The sequence below is a fragment of the Pipistrellus hanaki genome (genome assembly GCF_964339955.1).
Source record: "Pipistrellus hanaki genome assembly, chromosome: 17".
Classification (NCBI taxonomy): Eukaryota; Metazoa; Chordata; class Mammalia; order Chiroptera; family Vespertilionidae; genus Pipistrellus; species Pipistrellus hanaki.
This window is the reverse complement of record NC_140519.1, coordinates 7,272,542-7,292,882: the sequence shown is the minus strand read 5'-3', so window position 1 is coordinate 7,292,882 and position 20,341 is coordinate 7,272,542. Positions and strand designations below refer to the sequence as shown.

The 20,341-nt window shown below is 41.4% G+C and overlaps 1 protein-coding gene across 3 annotated transcripts in view; it reads left to right on the top strand.

The window, feature by feature from the left end:
* Positions 1–5,427, top strand: part of PKIA (cAMP-dependent protein kinase inhibitor alpha) — a 75,101-nt gene extending 69,674 nt beyond the window's left edge. For all 3 annotated transcript variants that reach the window (XM_084864338.1, XM_084864339.1, XM_084864340.1), the window contains one exon: positions 1,855–5,427. In XM_084864338.1, the coding sequence (XP_084720464.1) occupies positions 1,855–1,934 (80 nt within the window). In that variant the 3' untranslated portion in view covers positions 1,935–5,427. The remainder of the gene's footprint in view (positions 1–1,854) is intronic.
* The last annotated feature ends 14,914 nt before the right edge of the window (positions 5,428–20,341 follow it).

Genomic DNA, 20,341 nt, shown 5'->3' with positions numbered 1-20,341 from the left:
AGGTGAAACCATTAATATTAATCACTATTGACAACAAATAATCAATTTGAACCATGCTTTGATTGTGGAATGACCAGAATGTGCCAGAAGACATGGCAAAGTAATTTTGCTTCATGATGACTCATCATCACACTTCAAAACCAGTTAAAGACACATTAAAAGATCTTGCCTGGGAACTATTAACCCACCTGCCATATTCATCAGACCTTGCTCCTTCAGATTCCCACCTGTTCCTATTGATGGCACATGCACTTTGTGAGCAGCACTTACTGAATGGTTTGCCTTAAAACAAGAAAAGTTCTATTGGGACGGTATCCACAAATTACCTGAAAGATGGGGGAAATGTGTAGCTAGCGATGGACATTACTTTGAATAAAGCACTTTAAATCTTTCTCTTGAAATTATGTTTTCTTTGATTATAAAATCGCATTATTAACTGGCACACCTAGTATGGAACAAGTTTCATCTTTAAATATTCTACTTTCTTGCAACTGCCCTAATTTGACTTCATTCATTTGGTTACCAAGAACTTCTCCTTTTTATCAAGTTCTTGTTGCCTGCTAATCTGCACATCTTAGTTTCAGGACATCTGCACATCTGGGTGCCTAGTCATTGCTTTATAATGAAAGTAGTGTATGAGAATGATATATACTGTTCTTGGGACCCCTTTAGAATGAAATTATTTTTTTAATGTAAAAGAACTGCTTTTAATTTCCTTAAAGTATGGTATACGGTGAGATGTTTTGTGTGTACTTATTAAGACTAAAGGAGAATTCACTTTAAAACATTTCCACCTCAAGAATGGACCAGCTCACTTACCTCTAACCCTTTGAATTATGATAACAAACATTTTTCTAATTTACACTAGAGGCCCAATGCATGAAATTCGTGCAAGAATAGGCCTTCCTTCCCCTGGCTGCTGGCACCAGCTTCCCTCTGGCACCCGGGACCCAGGCTTCCCTCCCTTCCTCGGCTTCATCCAGAAGGTTGTCTGTAAGGATACCTGGTCTAATTAGCATATTATGCTTTTATTATTGTAGATGATTGCAATATCCCCAAATATTTTGTCCATGAAGTCATATTGGTTGCTTAGTAATGAACTACCACAAGCAAATATATGTATCTTTGAATCAAGGATTCCCTCAGCTTGCCCTCAGGTGAAGTGACCTGTATGGAGAGAAAGCCTAGCTTAGTTTCGGTGTTTGCAGCATCACTAGCTGGAATTGCTGCAGAGGGTGCCGTGAGGAGGGTGGTTCTATCGGAGCTCTGTGTGTGCTCTCCAAGGGCAGGCCGAGCCATCACTGCTGTGTGACAAGGGACTGACCAGCTGGCCACTTCATTTGCCATTATTGCTTTTAATGTAAAGTAATGAATCCTCTGAGAAACCAGCGGGGGTTATCATCAAGTGCTATAAGTGATGTAAAATGCATAATAAGTCTTAAATTAAGAAAGTCGGGAATAAAAAGGGAAACTTGCTCCCCACTTCTGATTTCCACCTAAAGACACTTGTGACTTCTGCCCCCCCAAAATCCTTTTTAAAAATGAGCACCAGGACTTGGATGTGAGATTTCCTAGTTACTCACCAAAGGCACACAAGGTCACTTAACCACTGTGAAAATTCAGTTATTTTGTTTTTGAGCCAGGCTGTCCCAAGGTCACGGAACCAGAATTAGCCAGCCCACTTAAGCTATTTTCTTGATGGATAATTAATTACCAAGAAAACACACTTTTCCTATGAGGAAAAGTCTGGAATATTTCTTAAGTTCCCAGTGTGATATGCCTATGTGGAGAGTGGGTAAATGTCAGTGATGGCTTTTAGTTTGCCTTCATCCTTTGTCCCCTTGTCTCTTTCAGAAGGTGAAAAGGATGCCCAGCGGAGTTCCACAGAGCAGAGTGGGGAAGCTGAGGGGGAAGCGTCCAAACCCCAAAGCTAACCACACCCCACGCTGACCTTCCTCAGCCTGACGATGTCTCAGGTCCCCGGGCCTGGCTGGAATGCGTTTGTGTCCAGGAAGGACGAGGGGAGAAAGGGAATGGCTGTGCCGCCCGGCAGGGATCTGCTCGCTGTCCCGTTAGACATGGGGGCAGAGGCTCTGGCCGCAGACAGACCTTTCTCCACCTCTGTCCTTAGCAATGGCTGAAGTCGCGTGGCTTGTGTCTGGACGTCACCACGTACGGATTCCGTGCACTTGACCACATGACGAAATGCTTGTAGACGGTAGCAGCAACCTACGTGATGATCCTCCCCGTAGCATCTGGCCCCTCACAGTGTCAGAGGATTTAATTGTGTCTAATTGCAAAGGGTTGGTTGATCCCAGAGTTTAAGTGTCTCTGGCCCAAGTATTCACCCAGTAAGAGAACTACCCAGAAAGCACTGTTTTTTAGCAACTTGTGTCCATGTGTTCCTGCCGTGTGACTTACACTGTTTTGTATTGTATAATATCGATGCTCGGCACTGCCCCCTTCTTTGATTGCTCATGAAAAACAAAAAACAATGTACGTTACTGTGAATTTTTATACCACTCGTTTTTAAAAGGGCTGCCTTCTTTTCTTCCCCGTGGTGTGGTGGTGTACACAGGATAGAGCACACTTTCCTTTTTAAAAGTAGACTTTCCCCTTGATTCACTGCTGATGAATCGATGAAGACTATAACAGATTTATCAGGATGCCTTTGCTTTTATGAGGCCAGAATTTGGAAAATATCCGTTAATGTGAATATTACCTGAATTAAGTTTGGTTGGTGTCTGCACAGACCAGAATTCAATCTGCAAATTTTGTTTTATTCCCAAGTGCAGAACTTTTCCCCAACTAATACTTTTATTTATAATTGTGAGGATTTTGGAGAATGAGGAAGGTGGGAAAGAGAAGCCAGGATAATGCTAACAACTGGAAATGTTTTATTCTTATGGAATCAAATTTCTCACAGTGCTGTATGCTACTGTTAAACTATTGAAGACAGCTTATCTCCAGGGAGATGAGAAAGATGGAGAAAATGATCTCCTTGCAATCACGTGGACACCAATCACAAAAGTAAAGCCCTCGTGTTGTGGTTTTCTTGTCTTTTAACTCAGCCCTATCAGATTCAGATGTTATTATGCACTTTTTAATGTTTCTAAACTTTTACTAATAACTAGTGTGATTGCATTCTGATATAATCATCATCATCATTAGAAGCTAACAAAACCCTCATTAATACTGTTGATGGCCTCAGCCGTGTTTTGACATCATGGTTCTTATTTGGGAAGCTTCTCTGAGCAGGGTAGTCCCTCTGGTCAGTATTATGATGTCATTTGTCAGTGGTAATAAAAAAAGGACCCCGTAATATGCGATTGGCTCATGAGTTACTGGACAACAGGGAGGCCCTTTATGATAATGAGCCCACGTACCTGTCCTCGAGGTCTCGGTACAGTCCCATGGGAAGAGGGCTAGACAGCATTTCAACAGGTAACTCTAGGGATACACCAGGAACTCAGCCTTCCTTTGTATTTGCAAGCAGGATGGAAGGTTAAGCCTGTCCTCAGCCTCCCACCCGCTAACAGTCCTCTTCAAAGGAGAGGGAGAAAGGCATGGGTATTGTGTGGTCCTCAGGCATAGATTTCTAGAAAAAATGGTAATAGTGTGAATTTCTCAGAAAATAGCCGAACAATGAGCTTTCAGAGAACTTTCTTCTATCTAAACCATTAGGGTCCAAAATGTCCACTTAAAACTCAAACAAATCTACCTGTGATTGGACTTCAAGTGGGAAAGAGGTTCTTGAGGCTATTTTAGATAGTCATTGGTATCCATTTAAACCATCCAACCCATAAAACCCACTTTTCAATATTCCCATTTTACTATCCCCTTAGTTTTCTTGTGACTCGAGGTTAGATTCTCTTCCCCCCCTCAAGTTGTGGGATCCCACACTGATGTTGTGTGATTTTGTAAAGTTTAGGACTAGTGCTGAGTATTTATGGGGGGTTGATATTCCTATGTGATACACTATGATTAATGCATGTGGCGTTCTGCCTGTCTTTGAATATATAATAGTGCTGAACTGTGAAGTCATATGGAGCTTTTGAATTAATTTGACCTCTCACTGTCACTTTGTCTGCTGTATTCAAAACCAGAGGCATTCCCAAGATGAAAGATAAAAATCCACTTTCCAATACATCTTTGCACATGTTACTCAGCAAAAGTTCACAGTATCTTCCAGATTTTACTATAATATCTTTGATGTGCAAGGAACTGCGTTTTTTAAGGAGAGAAGGAAAGGGTAGGAAGCCACTGGTTGATAATACACAGTGAATGCCTATAAACTAACCAATATGCTTCCCAGCACATATTCTTCCATCTAATCCTCAAACAATTCAATTGAAGAGGTAGTGTTATCCCATCTCACAGATTAGCAAAATAAGGGGGAAATGAGATACAACTTTTCAAAGCTTAAGAGGCTATAAATGATGAGTTTAAGATCTGCGCCTATCTTTGTCTGTCTACAACTCATTAACAGAGCAAAATTACAGTTATGAAGCAGCAACAAAAATAATTTTATGGTTGGGGGTCACCACAGCATGAGGAACTGTATTAAAGGGTCTTAGCATTAGACAGGTTGAGAACCACTGGTCTAGAAGGAGCTTTCCCCATCACAGTGACAAAACAAAGCCAACAACAGGGCATGTGTTTCCCGATAGGAACGAGTTGACCTCCACATTTTAGAAAAGGAAACTGAGTTCCAGGAAGGGGAATTGCTCTCCTCGAGGTGACCTATGTGAGTAATGACAGAGATGTGTCTAAATCATGGAAAGTGTACTTTTTAAACAAAGAAATTATGAGCACTTTTTTTTCTGTTATACTTCCCAAAAGTTATTTTTCTGGCATGTAGTCTATAAATTTACATATTTTTTATGTCTCATGCTACCCATTTTGTTTACCTAGAAATATGACAGTTTCAGGTTTTTGATCCATTTACAACAAGTGTGAACTCACTCAATTTAACTTTTATCGATAGTGACCCTCCTAAGCCAGGATGTAGTTATCATAATTCATGGAAATGTTTTTACCCACAGATAACAGGTATCCTTCACTTTGGGGGCAATACCCCCAGAGTCGCACATGGCAGAGCCCTACCCTCCAGTCTTCCTCAGACCCTGTGGAAACGCACCGTTTTAGAGGATGAATGACACTGCTATTTCTCTCCAGAGAAGCGACATAAGGTCAAGAAATGTAACTGCCTGCGGATAGCAATGCTTTGTGACACCTCATGATAGGGACAGTCATGGAGTGAAAACGGGAAAGGGTCTATGATTTGTGGGATCTCCATGGGCCCTCAATTGTACTTTAATTGCAAGTGGCAGCCTCTGAAGTCATGTGTGAGCTTGTATGACTTTTGTATTTAGAAGTGTTGCATGCTAACATGATTGATATTAAAAGTAATGCATTTTTCTGAAACGTGCAGCCTACAAAGAGTGTTTATTGAACGCACGCACGTCAGGTGCTTGAGAAAGTGCCAAGGGTGATAGAGAAACACAAAGCCTGAGCCATCCCGTGGTGGACGCATCCACATCTCAGCTTCACCTTTCCCCTGCTTTTACTGCGATGATTTTTGCCTCCATTCCACCAAGGGAGCCTGCTTCCTGCATTTATCATCTACCAGAGCCAACTCTTACATCGTGAGCCCCACCATCACTCCTGTGACGCTTACTTGCTCATCTGCAGGCAGCGATTTAATATCAGAAGAAAGACGGGTGTTTACCAGAATCTCCTGAAAGTTTTTACAACACTCCCTCCTCCACCAGCTCACATGTGGATACATTCGCGCACAACACTCTCTTCTCTTGAGAGAATTCCTATGCAACTTTGCTATCTTTCCTCCACCCTCACTCCCAGCAATGGGAGAACCAGAGATCTAGAAGAAGTGTAAGTTTCCCAGGTGCACTTGCCCTGTTCAGTCCACCAAAAAGCTTTGAAGTACAGTGCTCACAGACACCCAAGGCCTTATTATATTAGAAGAAAAGTCTTGGCATAGAGGAGCAAAGAGAATTTAACTTCTTTTATCTTGCTACTAGTGGCCCAGTGCACAAAATTTGTGCACTTTGGGGAGGGGGGGGGATCTCCTCATCCCAGTCTACCCCCTCTCACAGACCTGGTTGCCTCAGGGGATGTCCTACTGACGACTTAGGCCCACTCCCCTCTCTGCGGGAGGTGACCAGGCTGATCAGGGGAAGGCGCCAGCCCCATCACCCTGCTGCTGCAGCCACTGCGGGGCACAGCAGCCACCAAGGTGTTTTCATCCACACAAACTACAGTCCCTTCACCATGAAAAAATGACAACTTTCTTTAGGCATTTTCAAGATGTGTCTTTCATAGGATATGACCTACCTTCCTTCCTTCCTTCCTTCCTTCCTTCCTTCCTTCCTTCCTTCCTTCCTTCCTTCCTTCCCCTCCCTCCCTCCCTCCCTCTCTCCCTCCTTTCTTTCTCTTTCTTTCTTTCTTTCTTTCTTTCTTTCTTTCTTTCTTTCTTTCTTTCTTTCTTTCTTTCTTTCTTTCTTTCTTTCTTTCTTTCTTTTCCTCACCTGAGGATATGTTTCCATTGATTTTCAGAGAGTGTGGAAGAAAGAAAGAGAGGGAGAGAGAGAAAAACATCAGTGTGAGAGGGACACATTGGTTGGTTCCCTCCTGCATGAGCCCTGACCTGGACCCCAGCCAGGGAGGAGCCTGTAACTTAGGTACATGCCCTTGATCAGAATTGAGCCCAGACCCTGCGGTTGGCAGGCTGAGGTTTTATCCACTGAGCCAAACTGGCTAGGGCAGGATATGACATTTCTTAGCCCCTCCAGCAGTGGATCTTCGTTTTTTCCTAGATCACCTTCTTGGATTCTTATTATCCAAGTTACTAAGAACACTGCAAGTGGCGGCATACAGGGAGCTTAGCCAATGAGCAATCAGAAAAGGTGTTTACGCTCCAACTGGTTTGGCTCAGTGGATAGAGCATCAGCCTGCAGACTGAAGGGTTCCAGATTTGATTCCTGTTAAGGGCATGTACCTTGGTTGGGAGCACATCCCCAGTGGGGAGTGTGCAGGAAAAAGCTGATTGATGTTCCTCTCTCATTGATTTTCTGACTGTCTATCCCTCTCTCCCCTCCTCTGTAAAACGATCAATAAAATATATTTAAAAGAAAGAAAAGAAAAGGTGTTTCCTCTGCAGCCCATGAGCAGAGGATCCCTGCATTGTATCCACTGGGCTAGGGGCGTGTTCCTGGCCCCCAAGCCCAGCGGCCCTGCGTTCGCTGTGTCCGCCAGGCTGGGAGGCTTGGCCCCAGGCCACTTGGTGCAGGCACACACACAAGTGCACAAGTGTGCAAGCGGCCAAGGGGTGGCAACTTACACTGTGGCCATGCAGCAAAAGTTCCCACCCTGCCCCACAGCCGCTTGTGCTTGGAGCCCCCAGCCACTCTTCCTGGGACACTGGCCACTTGGCACCAGCACTAGTAGGCCACTCCTGGCCAGGGGAGTTCTGGGACTTCAGCAGCTCAGGAGCTATGTGCGGCTACAGGCTCGAGTGGCATGAGTCCCGAGGATGTCCCTGGGACCCAGGCCACTTGGTGCCCATGTATGCAAATTAAACCACCATATTTGTTGGGTTAATTTGCATACTCACTCCTGATTGGCTGGTGGGCATCTTTCTCTTTTATTAGTGTAGATTCTTCTCTTTTCATCATTTATCCCACATGCAGGCAGTAAAGATTGAGCAGAAACTAAAGTGGGATGGACTCTGGAGAAATCCAGCATCACACAGCACAGCCTGAGTCCAGGGGAGGCCTTGAGCCAAATGGGGCAGAAATAACTGCAGATCTTTCCGTGCATCTTACTGAGGTCACAGGATAAACACTACATAGGGCCGTGGGGCAAACTGCAACAATGCAGCAAGTTTGCATCCCTCCAGAGTCTCTTCTCTTGTGTATTTGTTTGCATCTGTCTGGTCCAGGACATGGGGATTGGGATCCTGGCCAGCTCTCATTGTTAAATCAAAAAGAACAAAACTGCCTGACTATAACCGGTTAACTGTGGGTGCTGCCCACATCCTATCTAAGATTTAGAACTTCACTTAAGGTTTTAAAATCATTATTTTCTTTCTGACCTTAGTAGTTCTGTCAATTATCCTTTACTCTTCCCGACATTGCCTCTTCCACAAATATATATAAGTTCCTTTCTTTCCTTCACCAGTCATATTTCTCAAAATAGTAACCTATGCTTTCTGACTTGGTGCTTCTCCTCCGTATTTCTTATCTTTTTGCATTTTGACTTTCAATTAAGATTTTCTTATTACGAATGGCATCTGCAGTAGCTCCCAGACTCTCAGTAACTGTCACCGACGCCCTGGCCACAGTGGGAATGAAAAAGAGATGGTGGTACAGAGGACTCAAGCTTCACCTAAAATAAAATTTAATGATTTTATTGTTTTAATTGATAGCTGCGTGACTGGATATAGCTAAATAATAAAGTCTTAAGGAAGGAATCTACATGTCCCAAGAAAAAGTGCATTTTCTCCTCCAAGTTCACATCTTCCACCAAATGTGGGTGTGTCCTTTCCCTTTTCCCACACTCTCCCCCTGCTAGGGGGCTACAGCCTCAGCTGTGGCGGTGCTCAGTTCTTTGTGGGGCGGTGGCCATGTGTGGGCTCTAACCTGGATGCCGGGCATCTGAATATGGGCCCTGTTCTCTCCGGGTGTTTTTTTTTTTTTTTTTTTTAATATATTTTATTGATTTTTTACAGAGAGGAAGAGAGAGAGAGATAGAGAGCTAGAAACGTCGATGAGAGAGAAACATCAACCAGCTGCCTCCCGCACACCCCCTACCGGGGATGTACCCGCAACCAACATACATGCCCCTGACCGGAATCGAACCTGGGACCTTTCAGAACGTAGACGGACGCTCTACCACTGAGCCAAACCGGTTTCGGCTCTCCGGGTGTTTTTGAGTTCTGTGTTCTATTAAACTCTGGGATAACTGCCAGTGACACATCACTAGTTCCTCTCAACAGCAGCCATGTACCAGCAAAAACCCTCTGGCCTCAGCCCCACTCCAGTTCTCTGAATGAGATCTAAACAAGCTTAGCAATCCCAATGGCCCACTATTTTAGAGAGTTTATATATGTTTTTCTAGCCTACCCTATGGCATACAATTCTGTTCACATGGGATCTTTTTGTGAGATGCTTTATTTGCTTTCCTATCCCCACCACCCCCGCCCGCCAGATAATTTTGTTGTTGTTCCTTTCTCTTGGGCAGTTTCCCAGTCTTCTTGACTAGGTCCTCCTTTTCCACCTCCCGCCTAGTTACTGTGGTTCCCTGGGGCTCCATTCTTATTTCTTTTCTCCAATCCCACTCTTCAGATGACTTCTTCCACTCCACCATCAGGCATCATATTTACATGATCAATCCATATCTTCATCAGCCCAAAACTCACTCCTGACCAACTGACTTATTGGATAGATCAATACGGATTTCACAAAATTATCTTAATATTAAACATTCCGACAGTCAATCTAGTATATGATGCCATTCTTCATATGTGTTTCTTCATATGCTACAGATCTCATATAACGGCATCACTGATTTCCCAGCAACCTTAACTCAACATTCTGAGTTTTCTTAACTCTCATCCTCCACTTTTTTTTCAGTCCTTCAATTCTAAATCTTAGCTACTTATTGAAACAGCCCACTTCTTTTTGTCTACACTTCAACCTTTTAAATCATCACTTAGCTAATATAATACAATGGCCTGCTCGCCAGGGCCTACCTCATTTGGCACACTTTCTATCTATCTTGCAACCAGATGTATCTTTCTAATGTATAAGTGATGATTTCACTCTATTTAAAAAAAAATCCTTCAATTTAGCCAGACAAAACTTTTTAATACAAGTGTCATATTTTATATTTATGTAACTTTGTGCTCTGTGTTGGCTATTTTCCTGTTCAGAAGATCTTCTTCTTCATGCTTGTTGGCAAATTCTCATCAATCCTTTTAGAATATGTTTTACTTTTTTCTTTAGAGCCTTTCTGAATTGTATTCCCACCACCAAACCCCGCCCTAAGAAATTAGCTGTTCTATACTTCTTGCTCCCCTAACACTTGCTAGATCCCAACTATTTGTTTACATGTGTGTTTCTTCAACTAGAATATAAGCTCTTTGTATCTTCATTGTCTATTAATACTCAATAAATGTTTGTAAATCAATGCCTTCCCAATTGAAGCTCACGATATAGCTACGAGACAGAAATCACACACAAATTAAGAGAAAATGCAATTCAGAGATAAAGTTGATAGTTGAAAATAGTGAAGACTGTATAATCCTGCACTATGAAAGGCAACTTGATTTCTATCTCTCTTTTATAGTTTATACCTTAGAATCATTATTTTAAAATTTGATTCTCAAATTGTATGCTGCATGTTTGCACATACACACACAGGGATTTTATATGACTTATATAAATGAGATATCCATAGGATAATGTATAAATAAATGAACCAGTCAATGCAAGCCTGAAAAGGTATTTCTTTGCATTCCATAGTGTGAATTCCCTTCAGTTTGCTGGACTTGAAAACAGCTAAAAGAAGGAGAATGTATCTTAGTCCCCTGGCCTAATTAACACATTAGCCAGACAAGAAGATTCTGGAGAATTTTGTGGTTATTGAATAAGAGGACAGTGGAGTTACTAAGAATATGCTTTACAGAAATACACTCTAATTTACTTTAATAGCCTAAAGAAATGGGAGTTCTGATAGAATATGATGAACTTCAAAATGGCAGGAATACATGGGGAAATAATATGAAAAAACTGAGGAATATATTTTTCTATACTCAAGAAAGGATACACGAGGTCCCTGCCAAGGAGCCTAACAGAAATGAAAGAATTCTGTATGTATAGAACCTGAAAAATTTTGTCCTGAATATTGTATCTATAGGAACACACACACACACAAAAATAGTGGCAATGGAAATAACACTGGAAATCTAACAGGACTAAAGAAGCATTGTGTGCATTTTGACTCTGAAACTAAGAAATAAGAATGGCCAAGTTCATGATGGAGGTTCTCCCAATGGAACACAAGTTTGCACTTGGGCTTCCGTGATTCACTGTACACATTTCTGAGTAGGACAGTATGATTATTATGACTTCCTTACTCAGATGATTCCCAGGCCTTTGTAACACAGAACTAGGAAAAGAGATTTATACACAGGTCAGAATGATAAGAGAAAAAGATTTTTTATGAAGAATCAGCATCAGAGTTGTTCTTCCTTAAGGACAAACCAAATAATGGTTCAAGCAGATTAAAAAAAATTTTTTGCAAGTGAACTAAAGCCACACAATAAAAGGGCAAAAAATTAGAGGGTGATAAAATCAATGAAACAGATTTCTAAAAGAAGGTTTGGGAAGGTTGACAAGTAATAGATTTCAACGAAAAAAAATAGTCAAAGATAATTGAGAAGGAGAGAAAAGAGTATTTTTATAGGGTGTAAACTAGACTTTCTTTAACATTCTTAGAGATATATGCATATATGAGACTTCTGAATGTGGCTCCATACAAAGCCTGGGACATGTGACAGCCTCAGGTTTATTACAGTATATTAATTTAACAGTAATGGTAAGGCAAGCACATACATATACAGGATGTCCCAAAAAATGTACACACACTTTTTTTCTGATTGCTCAATTCTGAAAGTGAGAGAGAAGTTTTTGAAGATAGGCAGGGACCTTTGAAGACAGGCTAAGGGCTTTGAGATGAGAAGCCACATGAGGACTTACTTCAAGGTTAAGACTCCAGGAGCTAAAAACCCCCAGTGGCAGAGGGAATGTGAGCAGCAGTGGAGATGCATACAGCTTGTGCACACAGGACCCTCCCTGTCAAAGCAGCTGCCGCTGTCCTTTACCCACGCTTGCTACTGGTGTGCAGACGCACTCCTCGGTTTTAAAGGCACCACACGTCTCTGCTGACAACATATATATCTTTCATACAGCTCCACAGAAAGGGGGGGGCGTCGAAGACTCCGTGATCTTTTCTCAGGGAACAATGACTGTCAGGTTCTGAACACATTTGGATGTTTGAATATACACTGAGTGGCCAGATTATTATGATTTCTGAACACCTAATAATCTGGCCACTTAGTGTATATCCTATAATAAAAAGGCTAATATGCAAATTGTCTCCTCAACCAGGAGTTCAACCAGCAGGCTGGCAAACTGCTCATGTCCCCTCCCCTTGGCCAGGCTGGCCGAACCCCACCAATGAATGCATGAATTCATGCACTGGGACTCTAATATATATACTGAGTGGTCAGATTATTATGCGTTCAGCGAACATAATAACCTGGCCACTCAGGGCATTACCTCCATTCCTCACAATTCCTCTGAAATATGAGCATGCTTATCCTCTTACAAGTGATCCGGCTCAGAGTGCAAAAGGGCTTGTCCAAGACCTTGCAGTGTGCAGGTTGCAAAGCCAGGACTGAAACCCACGTCCACCTTCTCAGATGACAATTCCCATGCTCTTTCAACATGCCAGAGCTGTCCAGTGAAACCACAACACAAGCCAAACATGACACTTTATGGTTTCTAGTAGCCACGTTGATATAAAAAGAAAGTAGTGAAATAACCTAGTGTACATATAAAATATTGCCATTGAATATATAACCAATATAAACATTACACATTTGAGGGTATCAATTCTTCAAACTCCAGTGTTTATTTTATACAGAGTTCAGACTATTTACCTTTCAAGTGCTCTGGTTAGCACATTGCACCGGGTTACCAAGTATTCTGCAGAGAAATGACTCACTTTGGGGGGATTGGGGTACAAAGTGTACATGTGGGCGTACAGTTCTTTGTCAGCGATTCTCAACTCAGGCTGCCTGTCAGAATCACCTGGAAAACTTTCCGAACATGCTCTTAAGAACTGAGCCCCATCTCTACAGATGTTCATTTTATTATACAGCAAGGCCCAGGCACCAGTATTTTTTAAACTTCATTGAAGTGTAATAAATATTTAACAAGTGCACGTAAACATGTAGTTTTATGAATTTTCATAAAATGAATAGACCTGAGTCATCGGCGTCCAGATGTAGAATCAGAATATCCCAACCCCTTGAAGCCCCTGCCAGGTTCTCTGCCAGGCACCACCCCTGCTGAGGTGAAGTGGTGGGTCCCCATCTGTTCCTTCAGAGCAGGCCCTGGAGGTCAGCCCAGAACTGACACCTAATACGTTAACACTCATTGCAGATTGCTCTTCTGCAGAGTTCTGTTCTCAAGTTTCTTTGGTCAACTTGTATTCCCAGAAATAATAAACACATGCCCATCCATCTGTCTTCCAGTGGCTTTCTACTCAGGAAAACACAGGTCTTTCAAACCTCCATGACCCCTGGCCCATGCAGGTATGACCTCCATTTAGCCCTGGACCTGCAAGCTGGCTCCATCTCAATTCAGCCCTTCTTGGCTGCACAATCCTAGGAATTAGGTCTTTTCCCTCCTTCCCTCAACTATCTACCTATTTTCTCACTTGAGTTTTACCTCTCTACATATCAACAGATCAAATAAGTAACAAATTTGCAGTCATTAACATAGATTCCAACTTCCTCCTGAGCAGGCTTTTATATAAATTCCAGGCTTACAGCTTTTCCTTGGTACTTAATTCCCCAACCATCTGTTTCCGCCCTTCCCATGACCACTCTGATCCTCTAAATTCTATTTGGTGGAAATAGCATTTGTTCTTCCTATTGGTCATTTACCTTCCTCAGATTTGAGTGATTTAAAATTTTTCTAAGAAATTTCAAATAGATGTCTTTAATATATGTCCCCTCATTGATTTATAGGAGGGAAAAATCATCAATTTAAACATTTCCTAACTCTGGCCAACTTGATAGACAGAAATGTGGACTGAATCTTTCAGCCCCATGCTACAATAAATCCTGAGGAATAAAGAACTTCTTTGTGTATTAAATACCCAGCAATATTTAGCCTGCCACTTGTGGAATTGCAATTGCTTCCCAGTGTTTTCCCCCTGCTCCCAGAACAATGCTGTATTGTACTTACAGCCTAAACAAGACCATTTGAATAAGTCTGACTTTGCAAAGACAGCACTTGCAGTTGGAAGAAGGAAATCATGGCCATTGGTGCTCTCCCTTCATGGTTTAATGTGACGATATTCTAACTCAGCTGTCTCCTTGACTCCATCCTCCATCCTACTGGGCTGTCCTGTTCCTTGTTTCCACTTGAATGTCTTCACTTCCTTTATGTCTCTCCTCGTTCATCCCCTTCTACATATCACTACTTCCCTCCATTTGATCGCTTCATGATTTTTTTAACCCTCAAGGATGCCCATTCAATTGCTTTCCCTTCTCCATTCCCTAACTCCGCGTGTCTCCCTCAATCCCTTTGCCTTGGAATTCCTTCACTCTGCTCAGCCACAACCTAACTTTATGTAGGAGGGGGAAAACAAAAAAGGAAAGGAGAGCCATACCTGAGCTTCTAAGATCAACCTGGAGTTTGCAGGAAGTATGGAAATAACCCCTGGATATTGGCGAGGAAGAGGGACCTAGGGAAAGTAAAGGGGAAGAATGCATAAAAAATACTGGTGGCAAGAGTAATTTCACCTCCATCACTACAGAGTTCCACTAAGTCATGTATCAACTTATGGGAGATATGGGAGAGGGGGCAGAGGCTACTCAATGCCACTGGCACCAGAAGTCAGAACTGTTGCAAGTCCCCCAAATATCAGAGAGACAACTTGATTTTTCATCTGTCTATTTAGTGAAATTCTGAATGATTAATAATTTTAGGAAACACTTGGAAAACATATTTAGGAGAGACTGATTTTTAAGAGCATAGGCTCAGAACCCTTACTAACTAAAAGTATGATTTAGCCAAATTTATTTAACCTCGTTGGGTTTCAGTTTCTATCTGTAAGAGGAATGATATAACCTCTTAAGAATGTTGGATAACAGTAGGTAAGAGACTATTACAAGGTTGAGATTGGTTAATACATGTAAAGCACTGTTCGCATTGCCTGGCACTGGGGTTAAGTATCGGCTAGTAACATTATTGTGGTTGTTGTGCTGTTATGTGAGATGTGTATTTATAGTCTTAGATCACTCAGAGAACATAGTCATATGGCTCTTAACTCTTGATTAGTGGTGCCTCCCAGTGGCACGAAGGTTTTATCTATTCACTTGTGAACAAATGTGAATGAATTCCTTCTACTTGCCAGATACTTTGAAGATGGGAACTACACAATAGTTTCACCATAGGGATGATCTTCAAGATGTGAAGCTCACAACATAGTAAAACCTGATTTAGTTGAATCCTAGCAAATGATATACTTAGAGCATTTCCTTCAGTCTATTGTACAGAAGCTGAACTTTGAGGAATGAAATGAGGAAGAGGAGGAGAGAAAGAAAGTACTTCAGGACTGTCTTAGAGTAAATTTAAGTCTGTCTCTAACTTTTTTCTTACAACTGTTACCTTTGCACGTCCACAATGCCAGTAGATAGTGGAAAGGGATATAAGTTCTCATAATGAATGTGAAGTCATTAGGATTGGCCCTGGAAGGTCAGGGATGACCATCGGACAGGCTCAGTCATTTGATGACACTGATTTCTTCTGTCATCAAAGGTGTCATCTCTTTCTTGGCACCTCTGAGCGCTGTTTCTTTTTAGTCTTCTGACTCGAGTACATACAGGTTCTCACTCTTGTGTTCCCCTTACTAAACCTGAGGCCAGGAAGAGTCTGGTAAACACCAAAGTGGCCAAAAGGAGGAAAAAGAGAGAGAGCGAACAGGTTGTAGGAATGACTGAAGGAATGTTTCTCAGTTTTAATCTAGTTAATGTCAGTCTAGGAGCTCACGAGATCCTCCAAATGGAGATGAGACACTATCTGGAAAATCCCCCCTTTTCATCCATAGACTCATCCTCCTGTCCTAGTTTCTGGACTAAGAGATTCCTTTTCCACCAGTGAGATGCTTCATGAAAGCCATCTTTAAATAAGTATTAACATTCAGCATACAATATTATTTATATGATTAATATAATACTCACACATTTTTCGTACATACTAAAGAAGTGTTTTCTTATTGATATTTATATAGATATAAATTTCAAAATGGCCCTCAAACTCTTATATTCTCAATCAGCATATACTGGGGTTACATGTTTATCAGTCTATTTACTAAGCCAGAAAACCTGGGCCTGTTGGGGAGGGACAGTAGGGAGGATATATGGTGAGGAAAGGAGACCTGACATGGTGAATATACAATACAGTGTACAGATGATATGTTGTGTAATTGTGCGTCTGAAACCCATATAATTTGTTAACTGGTGTTATGCTAATAAATTCAATAAAAAATAAATAAAATAGCTGAAACCGGTTTGACTCAGTGGTAGAGCGTCGGTCTATGGATTGAAGGGTCCCCGGTTCGATTCCGGTCAAGGGCATGTACATTGGTTGCGGGCACATCCCCAGTAGGGGGTGTGCAAGAGGCAGCTAATTGATGATTCTCTCTCATCGATGTTTCTAACTCTCTATCCCTCTCTCTTCCTCTCTGTAAAAAACCAGTAAAATATATTTAAAAAATAAATAAATAAAATAACTTACAATAATTTTAAAATAAAAAGCATTTTCCTATTAAAATTAAGCAAATTTTTATAATAGATGTTCTGGTCAATAACATATTTGCTATAATTGTCCTTGAATAAATATTTCTGTGTTAAATAAAGCACATCTCTCAATCTAATAAGAAAACCAAGTCATTTAATAACAATGAATCCAGTGTTTCATATATCTCAAGTGAAAAATAAAAATACACCTTCAGCCCTAGCCAGTTTGACAGTGGATAGAGCATCTGCCTGAGGACCAAAGGATCGGGTTTGATTCTGGTCAAGGGCAAGCTCCTACCTGGCCCGGACCCTGGTCAGGGCATGTGCAGGAGTCAACCAATCGATGTGCTTCTCTCACACTGATGTTTCTCTGTCTTTCCCTCTCTCTTCCATTCTCCCTAAAAATCAATGGAAAAATATCCTTGGGTGAGGATTAAAACACCCCCAAAACAAACAAACAAACACACCCTTATATTTTTCTATGCCTCTAGACTTTTCTATATTTCTATTTTCCAACCTGCATTTTTATAAATATTGATAAATAATAAGTAAATAAGTAAAAGGTATCAGCCTCCTGGTGGCCATATGCAGTTTTTTAAAAAAATGCCCCATACCACAGCAAAGAGATTTTTTCCCCGGATTTCTTTAGAAAACTGCTCTCTGAAAAGCAGTGGCAGGTCGGCTTGGTACAGAGGGAGGAAGTGGGCAGTGGCCGCGGACTAGAGCCTCCCAAGGGTACTGAGAGCACCCCCCCCTTCACTCAGCGGCCTGCAGGTCATAAATGCTGTACATGCACACAATCTCCTGGGAGTCCTGAGGAAAACCAGTTTAATAAAACTAAAATGTTTGCCTGGTGATTCTAATACCTTTATTACAAATATCTCCCTTCAAGCCCCAAAGTCCGAAGGCACAGTACAATAGCCAAATGGAATACTCTTCATATATATATCCTCCTGGTGTTAGGGCCCTGTGTCAGTCAGATGTGGCCAAAGAAATAGATGCTTCTTTGTTTGGTTAAGGGTCTTTACTTAGCAATGGGAACACAGCCTTTTGGGAAGTATTATCCATTGATAGGAACAAACCAATGCTTACTAAAACTGCATGTTAGAAATGCAGGAAATTTGTCAAAAATCATTATTTCAGCTGAAGTCATTTTAAAATTATGATTGACTAAAATTTGAAACAGATTTTGAAGTGTTGCCTCAGTAGAAATATAGTAAAATGTGGTGTATATCATAACACTAATAAACATTTAACTTAAATTCTTAAACACTTCATAATACAGAATCGTTTTTTAATAGAAAGAACATGTTTCAATATATAATGTTAGCAGCTAAGATTAATTTTTAAAAATATGTAATTTGGAAATTTTTAGATGAGTCAACTCAAGGCTAAGTATTTGAATCATTTTTTATTGCAACATTGGATTTAATTGAAAAATTAACATGGGAAATATTTATGATTTCTTCCACATATCTCACCATATTCTTTTGATTATAGTTGGTTTGAAGGACGAAGAGGAGTAAGTGGCTATTATTTTATCACTAGTGGCCCAGTACATAAAATTTGTACACGGGGGAGTGGGGGTTGTCCCTCAGCCCAGCCTGCACCCTCTCCAATCTGGGACCCATTGAGGGATATCGAGCTGCCCGGCAGTTGGACATCCCTCTCACAATCCAGGACTGCTGGATCCCAACCGCTCGCTTGCCTCTGTCTGATTGCCCCTAACCGCTTCTGCCTGCAGTCTGATCACCTCCTAATCACTTCCCTGCCAGCCTGATCAATGCCTAATTGCTCCCCTGCCACCCTGATCATCCCATAACCACTCTTCTGCCAGCCTGATCGAGGCCTAACTGCTCCCTGGCTAGCCCGATTGCCCCTAACTGATCTCCCCTGCTGGCCTGGTCACCCCCAACTGCCCTCCCCTGCAGTCCATCCTGTGGCAGCCATCTTGTGTCCACATGGGGGCATCCATCTTTGACCACATGGAGGTAACCATCTTGTGTCTTGGAGTGATGGTCAATTTGCATATTATTCTTTTATTAGATAGTATAAGTAATAAACATAATAGACAAGTTACCTGAACCTAATTCAATGAACATACCTGTATTTCAATTTTTTTGTTAAACTGTACCAGAATTTTTTACCCCCCCACTATTGTTTTGAGACTATAAAAGGGTTGAGTAATCACAAGAGAATGCCATCTTAAACAACTGTAGAAGCAATGAGTTCATAAGAAGAAATAATATATTTGACTACCAAGGACAAGCATTCATTTACTCATGACAGCTCTCTAATATGAATTTTGACTTTAAACATTTATTAAAAGAAAATTTTAAACAAATAGCATCTTAAAAAATAGTCTAATGAACTACTTTCTAGTCATTAAACAGCTTCAGCATTATCAATAATTAGAATTTATTATTGAATCTTGTGTCATCCACATGCCCACAATCCCCATCCAACTGGATTATTGTGAGGAAGGCCCAGACATCAGATCATTTTATCTTTAAATATTTCAGTTTGTATCTCTAAAAGTAAAGACTTTTTTATACATTATCACAGAAGCATTATCACAACTAAAGAAAAATAATAATTTCCTACCCTATATATTAACAACAAAACAAAACAGGACATATAGAACCAAATAGATTCATGGAACTCAAGGGACCACTCTTACCACTGCCACCAGTCCTCTGACCAACATTTAAACAACTTTTCCCCTAATAACTTTCTAGAATACACGGTTCTCCTTAGTTACTATCATTGACCATAACCTCTTAACCGTCAATTATGCCTCCATTTTCCACTGGATTTTTCACTGGGCCACATTTGTGCTCATGATTGCCAATGAAAATAGAACCCATGAGCACTTGAGAGAGCAAACCATCTTGGGGAGGTTCAAATTTGTGATGAACCAGTGAAATGGATGAAGAATTTTAATCTAAGATCTGTTTTATAATTTTAACACAAGAGATAGTATTTCTTGACCTACATCTGTAAGTTTAATACAAGAAATGGTATTTCTTGATTGCTCTCATCTACCACTTCTGTGAAGTTGAAGAAATATAACTGGTAACCAGCACCATTTCTCACCTACCACACCATACTCACGTCACCCTGAGGTCAACCAAGCCAGAAACTCTCATGTCTCTGAACCTGATTATCTATCTTCTGCTAACATAAAAATGGACACGGGACCGCTGCTGCACCACTGAAATAGTTTCTTCTTCTAAGTGCCAAGCAACTCTGGCTGACTCCCTCCCATGCAGCGATCTGGATTGTCAAGGATTGCTCGTGTCAGCATTCCAGTGGAGAAAGGAACAGAAGGGACTGGTTTCCACCCACCCCGAAGTGCACGGGCTTGAGCTGACTTGTCTGGTGTTCCTAACAGACCGCAAGTGGTGCCGGCTGCCGGGAACCAGAACACTTCCTGCGATTCTTAACCGAACGCAAATGTGGCTCTGGCTCTCCTGCCGTTGTCTTTGTCTGTTAAGCAAGACACCACATGGCCCCTTTGGGTCCCAGTGTGCCCATTTTTGTGAGGCTATTTGCTTTGGAAAGGGAAAGCAGCATAATTTAAAGAATAACAGATTATTCTTTCCTAATTTTGGTTGAAAATGACCACATTTATGTCATAAATTAAACGACAACACCACCCTCATGATTGAGAATAATGTCATGTTTAGCAGTGAGGTTGCTGTGACAGATCCACAGAGA